General features: G+C 35.7%; 2 protein-coding genes across 4 annotated transcripts in view; both read left to right on the top strand.

The window, feature by feature from the left end:
* The window catches only part of dhdds (dehydrodolichyl diphosphate synthase), a 9711-nt gene extending 1943 nt beyond the window's left edge, over positions 1-7768 (top strand). For all 3 annotated transcript variants that reach the window (XM_016234412.1, XM_016234413.1, XM_016234414.1), the window contains exons 3-9: positions 115-231; positions 1432-1574; positions 1665-1781; positions 3329-3430; positions 3531-3645; positions 5902-6009; positions 7374-7768. In XM_016234412.1, the coding sequence (XP_016089898.1) occupies positions 115-231; positions 1432-1574; positions 1665-1781; positions 3329-3430; positions 3531-3645; positions 5902-6009; positions 7374-7616 (945 nt within the window). In that variant the 3' untranslated portion in view covers positions 7617-7768. The remainder of the gene's footprint in view (positions 1-114; positions 232-1431; positions 1575-1664; positions 1782-3328; positions 3431-3530; positions 3646-5901; positions 6010-7373) is intronic.
* A 1293-nt stretch (positions 7769-9061) lies between these two features.
* LOC107552524 (non-histone chromosomal protein HMG-17-like) lies at positions 9062-12117 on the top strand. Its single transcript, XM_016234423.1, has 6 exons — positions 9062-9311; positions 10403-10438; positions 10819-10848; positions 11134-11184; positions 11344-11406; positions 11607-12117. The coding sequence occupies exons 1-6, from the start codon at positions 9297-9299 to the stop codon at positions 11640-11642; spliced, it is 231 nt and encodes a 76-aa protein (XP_016089909.1). The 5' UTR covers positions 9062-9296; the 3' UTR covers positions 11643-12117.
* Positions 12118-16604: the final 4487 nt, after the last annotated feature.

Raw genomic sequence — 16604 nt, forward strand, 5'->3', positions numbered from 1 at the left:
CTAATTCCGAGTATGGGTCACCATACTTGGCCACATGTCACTTCACTCATAATTAAAATAATGATCTTTAAAAAAACATCATATGACCCCTTTAAACTCTCTTTTGTGTCTCAGGCAGGACCAATGCCCAAACATGTGGCCTTTATCATGGATGGTAACAGGCGCTTCGCCCAAAAAGCGCATGTGCAGAGGCAGGAGGGTCACTCGCAGGGTTTTGAGAAGCTGGCAGAGGTGAGTGTGCAGATAATGACAGACCGATGTGGATTAATTTACCAATGTTTGGCCAATTTGACTGACCAATTAACTTAAGTGTCAATCGTTCCCTTTTCTGTCAGTTCTTTCAGATATGTGACCCTGGAGCACAAAAGCAGTCTTAAGTCGCTGGGGGATATTTGTAGCAATAGCCAACAATACATTGTATGGGTCAAAATTATTGATTTTTCTTTTATGCCCAAAATCATTAGGATATTAAGTAAAGATCATGTTCTGTGAAGATATTTTGTAAACTTCCTACCAAAAATATATCAAAACTTAATGTTTGATTAGTAATATGCATTGCTAAGAACTTCATTTGGACAACTTTAAAGAGGATTTTCTCAATATTTAGATTTTTTTGCACCCTCAGATTCCAGATATTCAAATAGGCCAAATATTGTCCTATTATAACAAACCATACATCAATGGAAAGCTTATTTATTCATGTATACATTTTAAAAAAATTGACTCTGGTTTTGTGGTCCGGGGTCACATATATCAATTGATAATCTATGTTTTCAAATATTTTAGTGATTTGTGAATAAATATTATGTAAAATAAGTGTTAATTTTATTTCAGCAGTTTGTGTTTTCTCACTGGTCGTTAAATTGTATTGCATTACTATTCAAATGTTTGGCGTCGGTAAAATGCTTTTAATGTTTTTGAAAGAAGTCTCTTCTGCTCACCAAAGCTGCATTAAAATACAGTAAAAACAGTAATATTGTTTGTGAAAAATGATTGCATTTTAAAATAACGATAGATAGACAGACTAATAATGTGTGAATATATTGTAAAATGTAATTTATTTCTGTGATGCGCAGCTGATTTTTCAGCATCATTACTCCAGTCTTCAGTGTCACATGATCTTCAGAAATCATTCTAATATGCTGATTATTATCAGTGCTGCTTCATATTTTTGTGGAAACTGTGATGCATTTGATTTTTCAGGATACTTTGATGAACAGAAAGTTCAAAAGAACAGCATTTAAAAAAAAAAAAAAGAAATCTTTTGTAACATTATAAATGTCTTTACTGTCACTTTTGATCAATTTATTGCATACTTGCTGAATAAAAGTAGTAATTTTTTCCTCCCCAAAACTCTTACTGATCCCAAATTTTGAACAGTGTTATATTGTACGCTCAATCTCTTAATATACATTGTTTAAACTCACACAGACGCTCCGCTTGTGCCTAAACCTGGGCATTCATGAGGTGACTGTATATGCATTCAGCATTGAGAACTTCAAGCGCTCCAAAGAGGAGGTGGATGGTCTGATGGAGCTGGCAAGACAGAAGTTCAGCCGCCTGCTGACAGAGCAGTAAGTCACTCCTTCACAAGATCCGTTCATCTGTCTGTTGGCTGAATTGAAATCTATTCAATCTACATGTGAATTTGTCCTGATTTCTAGCGAGAATCTTGAGAGGCATGGTGTATGTATTCGTGTGCTGGGAGATCTGACTCTTCTGCCTATAGATCTGCAGCAGCTCATTGCCAAAGCTGTGGTGGCAACTAAAGCACACAACAAGTAAGCACAGCATGATGCTATTTTATTAGTTTTCCTTATAATGTTTGACCTTCTATTGTATCGATTTTCATCAAAATCTTCAATATAGATCTTTTTTACTCAATAAACAAGTACACTTTGCACTCTATAATTTACAATACTGTTCAAAAGTTTGAGGTCTGAAATGTTTTTTTATGTTTTTGAAAGAAGTCTCTTCTGCTCACCAAGGCTGCATTTATTTGATCAAAAATACAGTAAAAACAGTAAAAATGTGAAATATTATTGCAATTTAAAATCTAATTTTTATATTTGAAAATATTTAAAAATTAAATTTATTCCTGGGGTGCAAAGCTGAATTTTCAGCATCGTTACTCTAGTCTTCAGTAAGCATGTTTACATGCACACCAGTAACCTGACAACACAAGTAAACCGTGTTTACATGACTTTATTAATAAATCAGGTTATTTCCCCGATTTCAAAACAATCATTTGCGTATCTGACTCCGAGTATTCCATATGTTGTGATGTTAAATAAAGCTTGCACCATGTCAGCGGGAGACTTACAGCTCATATATGATCCTCTCATGCAGTTACAGATGCAGCGTTGTGACTGAACCACTTCTGCTGCACGAGATGAGAACACATTTTTATCATTTTCTGAGTCATGAAAGAGTCTGTGTTTGTGATGTATTTCCTTCTTTCTTTACTGCACTAAGGATGCGTTCCTGTCACATCGCATTTGCACACTTCAATAAGCCGACAGAAAGCAGGTTAATGCATTTATATGCAGTGCGAAATCGGGGTAAGAGGCAAAAAACTACCTGTGTCGACCGGTTTATGCTTAAGCAGTTTATGACCTTACTCCGATAAAAGAAAACGTGACCACATGCGTTGTCGGCTTAAGCATAATCAGCTTAATATTGTGCATGCAAACGCACTCAGTGTCACATAATGCTTCAGAAATCATTCTAATATGCTGCGTTGCTGCTCAAGGAACATTTCTGATTATTATCAATTTTGAAAACAGTTGTGCTGTGAAAGTTCAAAAGAACAGCATTTATTTGAAATAGAAATCTTTTGTAACATTATAAAGGTCTTCACTGTTACTTTTGGTCAGTTTAATGCATCCTTGCAGAATAAAACTATAGCAGTTTATGACCTTACTCCGATAAAAGAAAACGTGACCACATGCGTTGTCGGCTTAAGCATAATCAGCTTAATATTGTGCATGCAAACGCACTCAGTGTCACATAATGCTTCAGAAATCATTCTAATATGCTGCGTTGCTGCTCAAGGAACATTTCTGATTATTATCAATTTTGAAAACAGTTGTGCTGTGAAAGTTCAAAAGAACAGCATTTATTTGAAATAGAAATCTTTTGTAACATTATAAAGGTCTTCACTGTTACTTTTGGTCAGTTTAATGCATCCTTGCAGAATAAAACTATTAATTTGTTTCAAAAGACTGACAACCAAATGTTTGAACTGCAGTTTCGGATTTAAAAAACATTCTTTCTGTTTTAGAGCATGATCTATATCTGATGCATTTGCTCTTCTCTTATGTTGCAGGTGTTTTCTGAACGTGTGCTTTGCATATACCTCAAGGCATGAAATCGCAAATGCAGTGAAGGAAATGGCATGGGGAGTGGAGCAGGGCCTGATAAAACCCAGGTAAGCTTTGCTTTTTGCATAGTTTGAGAAAACAGGATAACAGCTGTTTTATGACCTGTAACATATTAATAATTGTGTTCTCCTCTGTGTGATTGGTCAGTGATGTGTCTGAGGTGCTCCTCGGTGAGTGTCTGTATAGCAGTAATTCTCCAAACCCCGATCTGCTCATCCGTACGTCTGGAGAAGTGCGCCTTAGTGATTTCCTACTGTGGCAGGTAATGGAGATTCCCTTTAGTCACTATCTTGCCATACAAGTACAGCACTTACACAAACATACAGGATTTTAGTTAGATGGCAGTCGTAGTTTGATTCACTGTGGAACAATCTGTGTTTACATGTAATTACATTGAGTCTTTCTCGGTGAATATGATAAAGTGAATGTTTCCCCAAAAAATGGAAATTGCTGAATGACCCTCAGGTCATTCAAGATGTAGAAGAGTTTGTGGTAACACTTTCTATGAAGCCCGTATTTATAATATAAAATAAGGGTATTCTTAAGGCATTATAATGAATGCATAATGCATTATAAAAAAAACTTACAATATGTTATATCAACTCATAAATAATCATAACAACATCATAATACTTACGTATTTGTGGTTATAAGTTTAAGAGTATGATTATTTATAACACAATGAACACCGTATTAAATCTACTTAATTTACAGTATAATGGACTGTATCATATCTTGACGTTGTTTAAGATCTGCACAGTATCTTAGTACAGCTTGTGAGTGGTTAGATGTTGAGTGTTATTTGAGTGTTTCCTGTGGAGCTAATGTTTGTTAATTGATGTGAGCTTTATACTCCAACTGAAAAAAATTCAATGTTTTATATGGTTAAATTTTATTTTGATGGTCCGCTTAATCAGTCGACTATAAGCAACTTTGCAACTACATGCCAACTCACTCTCATTAGAGTATTAGTATGCTCAAGAATGGTAGAATCTAGTATGGTAGAGTAAGTTGACGTACTTGCAAATACACTTATAATCAGTTTATTTGTTGGTTGACCATCAAAATAAAGTGTTAGCATATATTTACAGTAGCAGACATACTAATACTCTAATGAGAGTGAGTTGGCATGTAGTTGCAAAGTTGCTTATAGTCGACTGATTAAGCGGACCATCAAAATAAAGTGTTAGCATATATTTACAGTAGCAGACATACTAATACTCTAATGACCGCTAGTTGATATGTAGTTGCAGAGTTACTTATCAACAGCTAAAGTAAAAGATATGAGACTTAAAATACATTATAACTATGAGAAATATAATCCATTGTAAAAGTGGATGCAACGTGTTCATTGTCATTATAAATCATCATACTCTTAAAAGCTATAACCACAAATAAGTAAATATTATAATTATATTAAAACTGTTCTTATGACTATTCATGAGATGATACAACATATTATAAGGTTTTTTTATAATGCATTATGCATTCATTATAATGCCTTACGAATACCTTTATAATGTATTATAAATACGGGCTTCATAGAAAGTGTTACCGAGTTTTTCTTCATCTGAACAAATCTGGAGAAATGCAGAATTGCATCAGTGTCTCAGCAATGGATGCTCTGCAGTGAATGGGTGCCGTCAGAATGAGAGTCCAAACAGCTGATAAAAACACCACAATAATCCACAGCACTCCAGTCCATCAGTTAACATCTGGAGAAGACAAAAGCTGAAACAAATCCAGCATTAAGACATTTTTAACTTCAAAATGTTGCTTCCGGCTAAAATATGAGTCCTCTGTCCATAATAATGCTTCATCCAGTGAAAAAGTGGTCTGGTTTGAATCTGCACAGATCAAGCACCGTTTACAAGCCAAAACAGTCCAAAACAGCTCTAAAACAGCTCTAAACTAATATATGGCTGGATTTTGATGTGAGAGACAACAGGAGATGAACTTTTTCACTGGAGGAAGCGTTATTATGGATTATAAACCCATATTTTGGACAGGAGCAATGATTTAAATGCCTCAATGATTAATTTTTTTCTTACAAACAAGCAGCTTTTCTCTTCTCCAGATGTTAATTGTTGGATTGCAGTGGTGTGGATTACTTGTGGATTATTGTGATGTTTTTATCAGCTGTTTGGACTCTCATTCTGACGGCACCCATTCACTGCAGAGCATCCATTGCTGAGACACTGATGCAATGCTACATTTCTACAAATCTGTTCAGATGAAGAAACAAACATCTACATCTTGGATGGCCTGAGGGTGAGGACATTTTTCAGCAAATTTTCATTTTTGGGTGAACTATTGCTTTAAGAGCGGAATAATTCTCATCACTGCCTTTTCCAATGAGATTTCCCATCAAATCAACACTAATGGCACCGGTCCTATGGTTATCTATCTGCCTTGTCCATTGTGCATTAAGCTCATATTGCTCTTAGTATTCACATTGCCCTGCAGCTTTGAAATGATTAATGTTTGTCATAATCCTGCATTATCTTACACTCCGCAGACCTCATATTCCTGTCTAGTGTTCCAGTCGGTCCTGTGGCCGGAATATTCATTCTGGAATCTGTGTGAAGCTGTTTTGCAGTACCAGCTGAGTTATCGATCTCTCCAGGTATGCCATAACTCTATTGTCATCCTGTTTTTATGGTGATTTACAGCTTATTTAGGTAACTGCTGCATTGTTACCTGGAATCATTGGGTCTCATTCACTAACTGTGCATGAAACTGCACATAAAATCTGCAAACAAATGTTTTTACTCATTTAGGGGCGGCATTTATTTGATCAAAAATACAGTAAAATCAGTAATATTGTGAAATATTATTATAATTTAAAATAACTGTTTTCTATGTGAATATCTGTTGAAATGTAATTTATTCCTGTGACGCGCAGCTGAATTTTCAGCATCATTACTCCAGTCTTCAGTGTCACATGATCTTCAGAAATCATTCTAATATGCTGATTTGCTGCTCAAGAAACATTTCTGATTATCAACAACGTTCAAAACAATAATAATCATTTAGAATATGCCAAATTTATTAACATTAGAACAAAGTTAATAACAAATATGCAGATATTTTTTGTTAGAAGTTCTCCTGCTATTTAAATACGAAATAATCCATGCAACTATGTTTTTCAGACCATTCATGGTCATAAATGCTTCTTAAGATTCATATAACCTTATTGTAAAAAAATAAATAAAAGGGCATTATGCTACAAGTCAGAACATTTCAGCATGAAGGCACAGGATACTGTATTACAGCATGTACCGTTGTTGCTTAATGCACAAGTAAGTTTTTGTAAGCGTTACTATGATTGTTTCCCTAAATGATTTCCTGAAAACATCATTTTAGGAAGTTCAGAACTTTATTTAAAGTTTAATAAAGATGCAAAAGCATAAACGCGATTATATTCAATTCACAAGTAGCCTTACATTAATATTTCCATAAGCACACATGTTGTGTGTTGCAGAAAGCTGGAGATCTGCACAGAGAAGGCCAAGCGCTCAAAACAATAATAATCATTTAGAATATGCCAAATTTATTAACATTAGAACAAAGTTAATAACAAATATGCAGACATTTTTTGTTAGAAGTTCTTCTGTCCATTTAAATACGAAATAATCCATGCAACTATGTTTTTCAGACCATTCATGGTCATAAATGCTTCTTAAGATTCATATAACCTTATTGTAAAAAAATAAATAAAAGGGCATTATGCTACAAGTCAGAACATTTCAGCATGAAGGCACAGGATACTGTATTACAGCATGTACCGTTGTTGCTTAATGCACAAGTAAGTTTTTGTAAGCGTTACTATGATTGTTTCCCTAAATGATTTCCTGAAAACATCATTTTAGGAAGTTCAGAACTTTATTTAAAGTTTAATAAAGATGCAAAAGCATAAACGCGATTATATTCAATTCACAAGTAGCCTTACATTAATATTTCCATAAGCACACATGTTGTGTGTTGCAGAAAGCTGGAGATCTGCACAGAGAAGGCCAAGCGCTCCAGCAGATGGAAGCGGATCGCTGCTGTGTGGCTGAGCTCCTGCAGCATCGTGGGAATGGAAAGCCCATGGATGCCCAGAGTCGACAGAAAGAACTGTTGAACTACACCGCCAGCCGAGAGGAGAGGGTTCACTGCTTTCTCAACGCCCTTCAGCACAAGAGAGACACTGTCTTCAGTGATTTAAGCAGCCAGGCTGTCGTGGCTTAGCTTTGAACTTGTTTTTCTTTTATTTACTGATCTGTAAATACTTTAGATCTGGAAGGATGTTTCACCCCGTTTTATGGGGCAGTGGATATGTATGCTTGATATCGAAATAGAAACGATCTTAAATCTTCAAATAAATTCAATTTGATTGACCACATGGGCTGTTTTTTTGGACGAGAAATGCTAGAAAATACAATAGGCCAAATCTGATTGATCTTACTTTTACGTTTCAGTTTTTTTTTTTCAGAATTAAAAAAAAACAAAAACTCCTTGAAGCCTCAAGAACAATTAATTCACAAATCAAATATTACTGGCCTGGGAGCAAGATTTACTCAAAGCGAAAGCATTTAGACAAGGAAGTATTTTAGGACAGAAGAAACACTACATCTTTTAATTGACTTCATTTATGTTCTGAAGGTAAAGTACAGTAGCAGTAAAAAGCTTGTATGCATGTTTTTCATTATCTTAAAAACCTGTATCCGCTTAAATTGTCTATCTGTTACTTGTATAAGTTTTTTATGGGTGAGTTGGATACACACAGCCCTATACACACACACACACACACACATATATATATATATATATATATACACACATATATATACACGTGTGTGTGTGTGTGTGTGTGTGTGTGTATAGGGCTAAAAAGGTCCTAAATCAGAGCAGAAAGTCTTAAATTCATAAAGTTGTGGCATTAAATGTTGCAAAAATGCCTCTGTATTTTTGTCTTGTTACAAATATAATACAAATATCTAAAAATCCTTATATCAAGATACATTCACTTGAGATTCAAAATGAACATAAAGTCTTGTTTTGAGAAAATTAAGTGAATTTATAATTTATTTATAAAGACATTGTGTGAAAATGTGTTTTCCTTTTGAATGAAGTGGATTTTTCTCAGTCTGTTCGCAGATATCTGTTCTTGTTTTGATGAAAAACATCCTTGATTTTCATCAATTTCTCATGAAACCAGACTTGTGCCATTTTGCTTCTCAAGTGTGTTTTGATTTAAGATTGCACTGGAAAACAAGACTAAAATACTGATGAAGAACATCACTTTTAAAAGTTATTTCCATGTTCTTGTGCTAATCTAATCAGGCCATACGCTTGATGGAGAAATAAAGTAATAGAGATCTGCTGGAGGTTGAATTTTCAAAACTTTGAAGTGTTGCTAATACAAAACCATATACCTGACATATTGTGTTGAATTTATTCTTCACTTGGTCACCTAAAAAGGTGCATATATAAACGCTGTAAATTTAATAATGAGTGTGTATGTTCTTTTGTCTGGAATGTATTTGTTAATTTATTTGAATTAAAGTTCCGGTGTAATTCCATGTGTGGCCAGCAGAGGCGCCGTTCTTACCAAGACGAGCAGCAGCGTCGGTCTGAGCTCTGAAACCTGAGCGGGGAATTCGGTCATTGTTGCTTTAAGAGATAAGCGACGCCCACCGGTACGTCATCGCTCTCGCAGCCAATCGCTGCACGGAATATGCAAAATCTGGTTTAAACCGGTTTCTATCTTTAAATTCCAATATAAAAACTTAATAAAACATATACCGCCGTTATTGTATTTTACACGAGACGCTGTGAGGCGTGCAGGGTGTCGCTGCTCACGAACACAATATTTACACAATTATTCCGATTTTTTGACATTTTTCCCGGCGTTTTTCTGCAGTCAAGATGCCCAAAAGAAAGGTAAGGGTGCACTGTGATATTTTTTATTTCAGAAAAAAATAATTAATTTTGGTATTTGTACCTATGTGTCTGTATTATACATGTTTTGTTGCTGTTATCGCCTCAGTGATCGTGTGGTTGTTTTGTAATGGCGGACAGTCGGTTTTATATAGTCACTGTCAGGCTTACCGCGCTCTGGCGACAACACGAGCCAAAAAAAAACGACTTTTAACTGAAAATAAAACCCCGCGGGCGTTTTAAGAGACTGTAACCTGTAAATGAGCATTAATATTTCGATAATTATTCGAGTTTTAAAAAATCAGTAACATCCTGCGAGACCCGCCTGATCACTAGATAATGCTAAAGTGTCTGGTTGAGCTCCTACTGCTGATATTAACCCCACAAACCTTCACATTTAATAAGCTATTCTCATTTCAACAATGCGGATGAGTGGTTGTGCTGGAAGTTCACAAGAAAAAGCTCGCGGTTATTCATTTGGCTTGATATCAGATTACATGCGCGGTCCTAAAGTGTGTTTTGTTTACTATAACGTTATTTTGTGCTATATCGAGTCACTTAAGCGGCTTCTGTCATTGTTGATGTGCTGGACGCCTACTCGAAACGTCAAGCTGCCATCTTTACAGCACCTGTGTCTTCATAAGACTGTGCTTTACTAGTTATCCGCGTTCGGACTGCGCGCGCATGTCATTTTCACATCTTATTTCAGCGTTCATACATGTGCTTTTGTCCGAGTTACAGTGGTCTCGTGAGGAAAACAAAGGCACTACGCCGAGAATCGCCCCTCTGTCGTTTAAAAGGCGCGTAGCGATGCAGCCGAACAAAAGGAAGCCGTCTTGCCCGCGCGCACTGACAGGCCGGATTTGAATTTGAATTTGAATATGCGCGGGAAGACGGTGCAGAAATAAAGTCATCCGTTGTGGAAAAATAACTGCGGGTTATCGTCTATGACGTAGCGCGCGCAACTGTCACAGAGAAAGTTTTCTCTTTCTTTTTCTTTTTTTGACGAATGTTTTTTTTTTTCTTCTATTATATATATATATATTAGATTTCTTAAACGCTATTGTTTTTTTTTGTTTTTGTTTTTTTCTCAGATTGATGGTGAGAAGGCCGCCAAAGGCAAAGAGGAGGTTTGTCCATTTATGTCGATTTTTTTTTATATATTTTTTTTTTATATTTTACTGTCTTATATATTATTTATTTATTGCTTGTATCAAGTTGCAAGCCTTGTGAAACTCAAGCAGAACATATTTCTGTGTAAAAAAAAAAAAAAATTGTACATAAATTGATGAACATTTTATGTACATTTCTTAGCAGAAATGTATCTTGCTTGTGCTTGATGAATAGCGACTTGACTTTTTTTTTTTTTTAGTTTATGCTTACATGAATTTACATCAGCCATATTCACTATAATAGACTTTTTTTTTTCTTTCAGTGAAATATAATAATATACATTTTTATATCAGCGTTAGATCATTGATTGGTATTGATTCTGTGTTATTTTTCGCAGCCAACAAGACGCTCCGCGAGGTTGTCTGCTGTAAGTTGCATTTTTGGATCTATTTAAAAAATAAATAACTTTTAATAGTTTTCTTTGTCTAATTCATCTCTGAATTGATTTACAGAAACCGGCTCCTCCTAAACCAGAACCAAAGGCCAATGTTAGATCATTGATTGGTATTGATTCTGTGTTATTTTTCGCAGCCAACAAGACGCTCCGCGAGGTTGTCTGCTGTAAGTTGCATTTTTGGATCTATTTAAAAAATAAATAACTTTTAGCATTAATAGTTTTCTTTGTCTAATTCATCTCTGAATTGATTTACAGAAACCGGCTCCTCCTAAACCAGAACCAAAGGCCAAAAAAGCCATCCCTAAAGTAAGGATGTTCAGCTTTGCAATAATATTATATGATCATTTAGTAATTTAATTTGTTCCATTGATGACAAAATGCCTTGCCCACGTGTTAACCATCAAACCGCTAAGTTATTGTATGTTATTATATCTGCAAACATATTTATTGTCGTTGTTCACACAGAAGGCAGCTAAGGGGAAGAAGGGCAGCAACCCTGCTGAAAACGGAGACGCCAAGGCAGACCAGGTCGGTCTGTAAAGTGGTTAGAAGAGACTTAAATCAATACACAAATAAATAAATATCAGACCCTCAAGTGCTTCTACTTCTGCTTTTGATTCACTGTATCTGCTCTAATGCACAGCAACTAATTATTGGAGCGCGTAAGGTTTGGTAATTGCTCAGCCAAATCGCTGCTGAACTGACTTTTCTTCATCACTTTCCTCTAGGCACAGAAGGTTGACGCTGCTGGCGATGCCAAATGAGAAGCTAGCGAGTGTCTGGTCCTTCTATGTACTTGGTGACTGTACAGTTTGAAATAACTATTTTTTACCAAGTTTTATATTAAGAATAACATTTATAGTTGACTTGTTGACTTGCTTTTTATGTACCGATTGATTTGACAGGAGTTACGATATTTCATATCCATTTGTGTCCCATTTTTTTTAATCAAGCTGTCTATATCTTGCCAAAACAGTTTGCCCTTGCTAAATCTGTTGGCGAAAACGCATTCAAGAATTTTGTCCTAAAGTCTGTTTTATTGCTTTATCTATCTATCTTTCGTTCTTTCTTGGTTTATCTTTGGATTTTAAGCACCAAACATTCTCAAAAGGCAGCTTAAGAGTGTTTTCAGAAGGGTTTTCGCCATGTTGTTAGCATTTAAACGTACAGATACTGTGTTTTCATTTTTTTAGTTTTTTAAAGGAAATTACAATGAAATTGTCACTAGGAGGAAAAAAAGTAAATAAGGCAACAATGTTGAGTAAATTTACAATGTGAACCTTCGATTTCTTTAGAGCTGTGTGTTCGGCGCTTGTCTTGTTTATTAAGTTATGTTCTGCAATCGTGGAAGAATATTCAGTGACTCTTAAAATGCTTTGTTTTAAATGGTTTTGAATAAAAAAATAAAATAAATGTCCAGAAAAAATTTATCATCCTTGTGTATATATATATTACTTCTTGCATAATATATTTAACATACAATTATCCAATGGTCATCTCATAGCAATTTATATATGGTTTCTAATATAAGCAAAGTATAATAAAGTGCTCTTCAATGGCAATTACCATAAAGAAAATGCATATTTGTTTTCTGGAAACCGGTTTAAAAATGGTGTTTAAAGCTACTAAGCATAGAGGTTATTGTAGTTACATTTGCTTCTCGCTAGATGTCGCTGTCTTGTACAAATTGAGCGAAATCTATCCAAACTAATTAATTCACTGTCCGCCAGGTGGCGCTATTTGTTAACTATAAAATCAGCCGCGTGGTTTTCAGCAACAGTATAGGATCAAATAAGCATTTCAGTCTCAGGAACACCTAAATTCATCAAATGCATTTGGTCTAAAACTTGTTTTATATCCTTTGTGATGCTATTTCCCATGAGAGTGGGAATGTGTTTCCTGGAAAACGTTACTAGAAGGCCTACAGATTCCTTCAGCTGACGACCCTCATTAAAATACATGTTTACAAAGTTCTATAAATGATCAAGTGATAACGTGCCATTTCAGTTCTGTATGTGGTGCAACACAAAACTAACCTGAAAGTAGCATTTGTAAATGCCACAAAAGAATTTGGCTCGGATTTTCCCTCTAAATAGAGATACGACCTATGACCTTTCTGAGTAGGCTATCGTCCTTAAAAGTTGTGAGAGGAGTATTTCTTGTTAAGACCCTGTAGTGAACATCACAGTGATTCTACGGGTTTGTATCCTTGATCTTGTAAGAAGCAAACACGTTTTGCGATCGTTTATGAATGCATTCTTTCAACCGAACATACATTTCTCATCTTAAACTGTTTTGAAACATAGTAGCTGGTTTCTAGATGGACATTTAGCCGACCGACTAATAAAAAGCTTGACCACAGGGCATTACTGACACATTTAACGTCTGCAAGACGTATTGTTTAGAGTGTTTGCGCATCTGCAATGCGTCTATGGGACGTTTCCTATCAGATGTCAAATAGACGTTTAGAAGATGTCTTTAAGATGTTTATGATTTAGAATGCATGTAAAACTAACATCTTAAAGACGTCTATCAGATGTTTGTCCACAGCCGATGCTTTCCAGATCAAGAGATCTTTAACAGATCTTGCAGACGTACCTGTGCAATCTGAGAAATAAATTACTGACACATTTAACGTCTGCATTACATCTGCGAGACGTATTGTTTAGAGTGTTTGCGCATCTGCAATGCATCTATCGGACGTTTCCTATCAGATGTCAAATAGACATTTAGAAGATGTCTTTAAGATGTAGAATGCATGTAAAACTGAATCTCTATCAGGTTTGTACACAGCAGATGCTCTCCAGATGAAGCCATCTTTAACAGACCTCTAGCAGATGTACCTGTGCTCTCCGGGATTGTACACGAATTGATAAAAGTTGGTTTGTGGCCTAAAAATCTACATTAGATCTGTAAAGAGAAACATGGAAAGTTTTTACGCCATAAACACACTGAGGCGAAAAAGGAATTTGCAAATAAAACAAATCACATTTGCAGGTAAATGCCAAGTGAGATGATAACACGAAGAGTAAATCATGCTTTAGTGACAACCCAGTAGGCTACCAGTCCAACATAGTGGTTAATTATTGAACGTAAATCAATCAGGATCGGTCAACAATGTTCCAAACGCTCTGAAATTTAAAAACACAAGAAACGTGTTCTAAGCACGTTTTACAGACAAGAGGGTCTGCACGTCCACATGGGCTTCAACCTTACAGTCCATGGCTTCTTCAACGTGTTCAGCCGAAGCCCCGCCCACTATTCAATCTATAGGCGGACCGGGCTTCATATATAACGTGCAGGAACATTGTGTAGCTTCAGGTTTCTGGCACTTTCACCTCACGGCGGCTCGAATCATCAGGTAAGAAATGCAGAAAGCAACACGAGATGAAATGAGTTCCATGCAAAAACCGCAAAACTGCTTCCAGTTGGGATTTATATATATGTATATATATATTACCCCGCCTGTTTTTTATTCAATCGCAAACTTTTCTGTGCAGATCAGCTGATGATATTAATATGTGGTGCTACTGGTTGTAAATATAGCCAAATGCAACCATAAAGCGGGTGAGTGAATTCATTGATGCAGTTCTACAAGTGTGTCAAATCAAATTTCAGATCATCCTTTGTCTTTGTTTAAACTTACAACATTTTGAAAACCTACTTTATAAGTCTGTTTGTTATACATAGTATTGTTTGTTTATATTTTGAAATTGAAAGTTTATTAAAATGACCTGACAAGGTTAGTCAAACCAGTGGGGTTTACAGGAGATTTGTGTAGTTCTGGATCACTGTTGTAGTCATTTATTTAGTTTGGTGGAGGATTGTCTTTCTGTTCCTTATAGGGCAACAGAGCTTGATTTTTATTTTTTCCATTTAAACCCTTTTTACAGATTAAAAACTATTAATTAAATTGTTCATTTTATGGGTGAATCTCAGAAATGCAAGTCACATTTTGACCCATAAAGCCCTATTTGAGGTTTCATGAAGAACCATTGAGTTTTTTTTCATGATAATTAAGAACATTTTCTCCCCAAATACTCATTGCTGTCTGAATGTTTTGTGGTTAAATAATAGTATGCATTTATTTAATTTGTTTACATTATAAAATATATATATTTTTATCAATGGTGATTTTCTTAATACTCTCACAATACACAGTTCATGAAAATGTCACAGTGCAAAATATCTTATTGGCCCTAAAATATGATTTTTGTATTGTTCTCTTTGGTTTTGGGATGGAATGTTCTGGACCAGTTTAATGAGATTCACCCTTGTATTTGCAGTAATCGAATTCAAGAGTTAAAAGAGCATTGTTTTACTGCACAATTTATAGATTCTACTGTTTTGTTTTTTAATACAGGTGTTTTTCTGCCTTTTTTTTGTAGAAGACCTCTTGTTGAATGTAGATTTGAATAACTGCAATGCAGGAAAATAAGAAAGTGATGACTCTAATATTGCATGATGGTTTACTATTGTAAAGCCTCATAATAACATTGCTGGAAATTAAGTTTTGATGGCACTATTTGACACTTTTTTCACATTTTTAATTAGATCTTGGTTTATAGATAAAAAAAAAAATAAGTAGAGATGCCTTGTGGATCAGTGTTGTCATTTTGTTTTCTATGAAATTGACTCTTACAACATTTAGGAAAGCAGATTTTTTGCAACACGTTTTGCCTTAAAAGTCTGTCTGAACATGGATTTAGTGGTTCAATTGCTTATGCAGAAACTTTTACATGACCTTAGCCACTGATCTGATTAGTACAATTATTACTTTTTGAATGCAGGTCAATGGCACATTAGGGTGGGGCACATTGTGTTCTCAAACAGGCCTTTTCAATTGATTGAGTGTCAGCTTGGAGACGAAACGACTCCCGCATATTTATTGAATTTCCATTTTCATCCTCTCTTGTCATTTAATGTAGAAGTGTGAATGTTGGCAGTTTGGTTAAGACTATTGATATGCATGTCTATAGAGCTGCAGGAGGCTGAATATTCACACTCTTCACCAGTGAAGTCTGTTTTGAATGATCTGATCACAAATGGTCAGCTAAACATCTTTACGCCTCGTATTTAAAGAGAGTCTGGGAGAGAGTTTCTGATTTTATAATTGTAACTTACTACTTTGGCTTGTTGCTGCATGGTGATTAAAGTGGGAAAGAAGTACATTTTCTGTGATAAATGTAATGTTTCAAGCTAAATGCTCAGTTATTTTAGTGAGGTTTGTATATCAACTAAAGTAAGGACGCGCTTCACATGATCTTGTGTGTTCATATCATGCATATCGAAGATGTGCATGTGTGTTTCTGCTTTCATAGTTATATGTGCATTTACTGTGGATGATGAATCTGTATGTAGCTCCAAATCATGAGCATGTTAGATGTATAATGTTTTGATGTTGCCGCTGCAGCCATGTGCATTGTTAAAGAAACCATAGAAACTGTGCACATGCCACAAACGTGAGTGGTGGGGATGTGGGCGGAGCTTAAGCTTTAGGAGGAGTGGGAATTATGCTTTTGGCCGGGAGTCAGTCCTGTTGGGCCATGATGTAGCCTAGTGATGTGCAGCATCACTGATATTCAAGTCTGCTTTGGTGCCAGTGTATGAGGACCGAGGGAAGCCCCCAGACTCCTTTCAGACATGAGACGGAGTAAAAGATGGAGGCGGGGAATGTGGGGATGATGGGGGAGGGGGGTTTCCAATGAGGGGCTTTGTTGAAGACC

The sequence above is a fragment of the Sinocyclocheilus grahami genome, unplaced genomic scaffold (assembly GCF_001515645.1).
Source record: "Sinocyclocheilus grahami isolate Dianchi unplaced genomic scaffold, SAMN03320097.WGS_v1.1 scaffold452.1, whole genome shotgun sequence".
Lineage (NCBI taxonomy): Eukaryota > Metazoa > Chordata > Actinopteri > Cypriniformes > Cyprinidae > Sinocyclocheilus > Sinocyclocheilus grahami.

What these genes read in the sequence shown, in the direction of transcription:
- LOC107552524 (XM_016234423.1), top strand. An exon ending in CCAAAAAAGCCATCCCTAAA is followed by an intron (nt 11,185 to 11,343) that starts GTAAGGATGTTC and finishes TTGTTCACACAG; the next exon opens with AAGGCAGCTAAGGGGAAGAA. An exon ending in GAGACGCCAAGGCAGACCAG is followed by an intron (nt 11,407 to 11,606) that starts GTCGGTCTGTAA and finishes ACTTTCCTCTAG; the next exon opens with GCACAGAAGGTTGACGCTGC.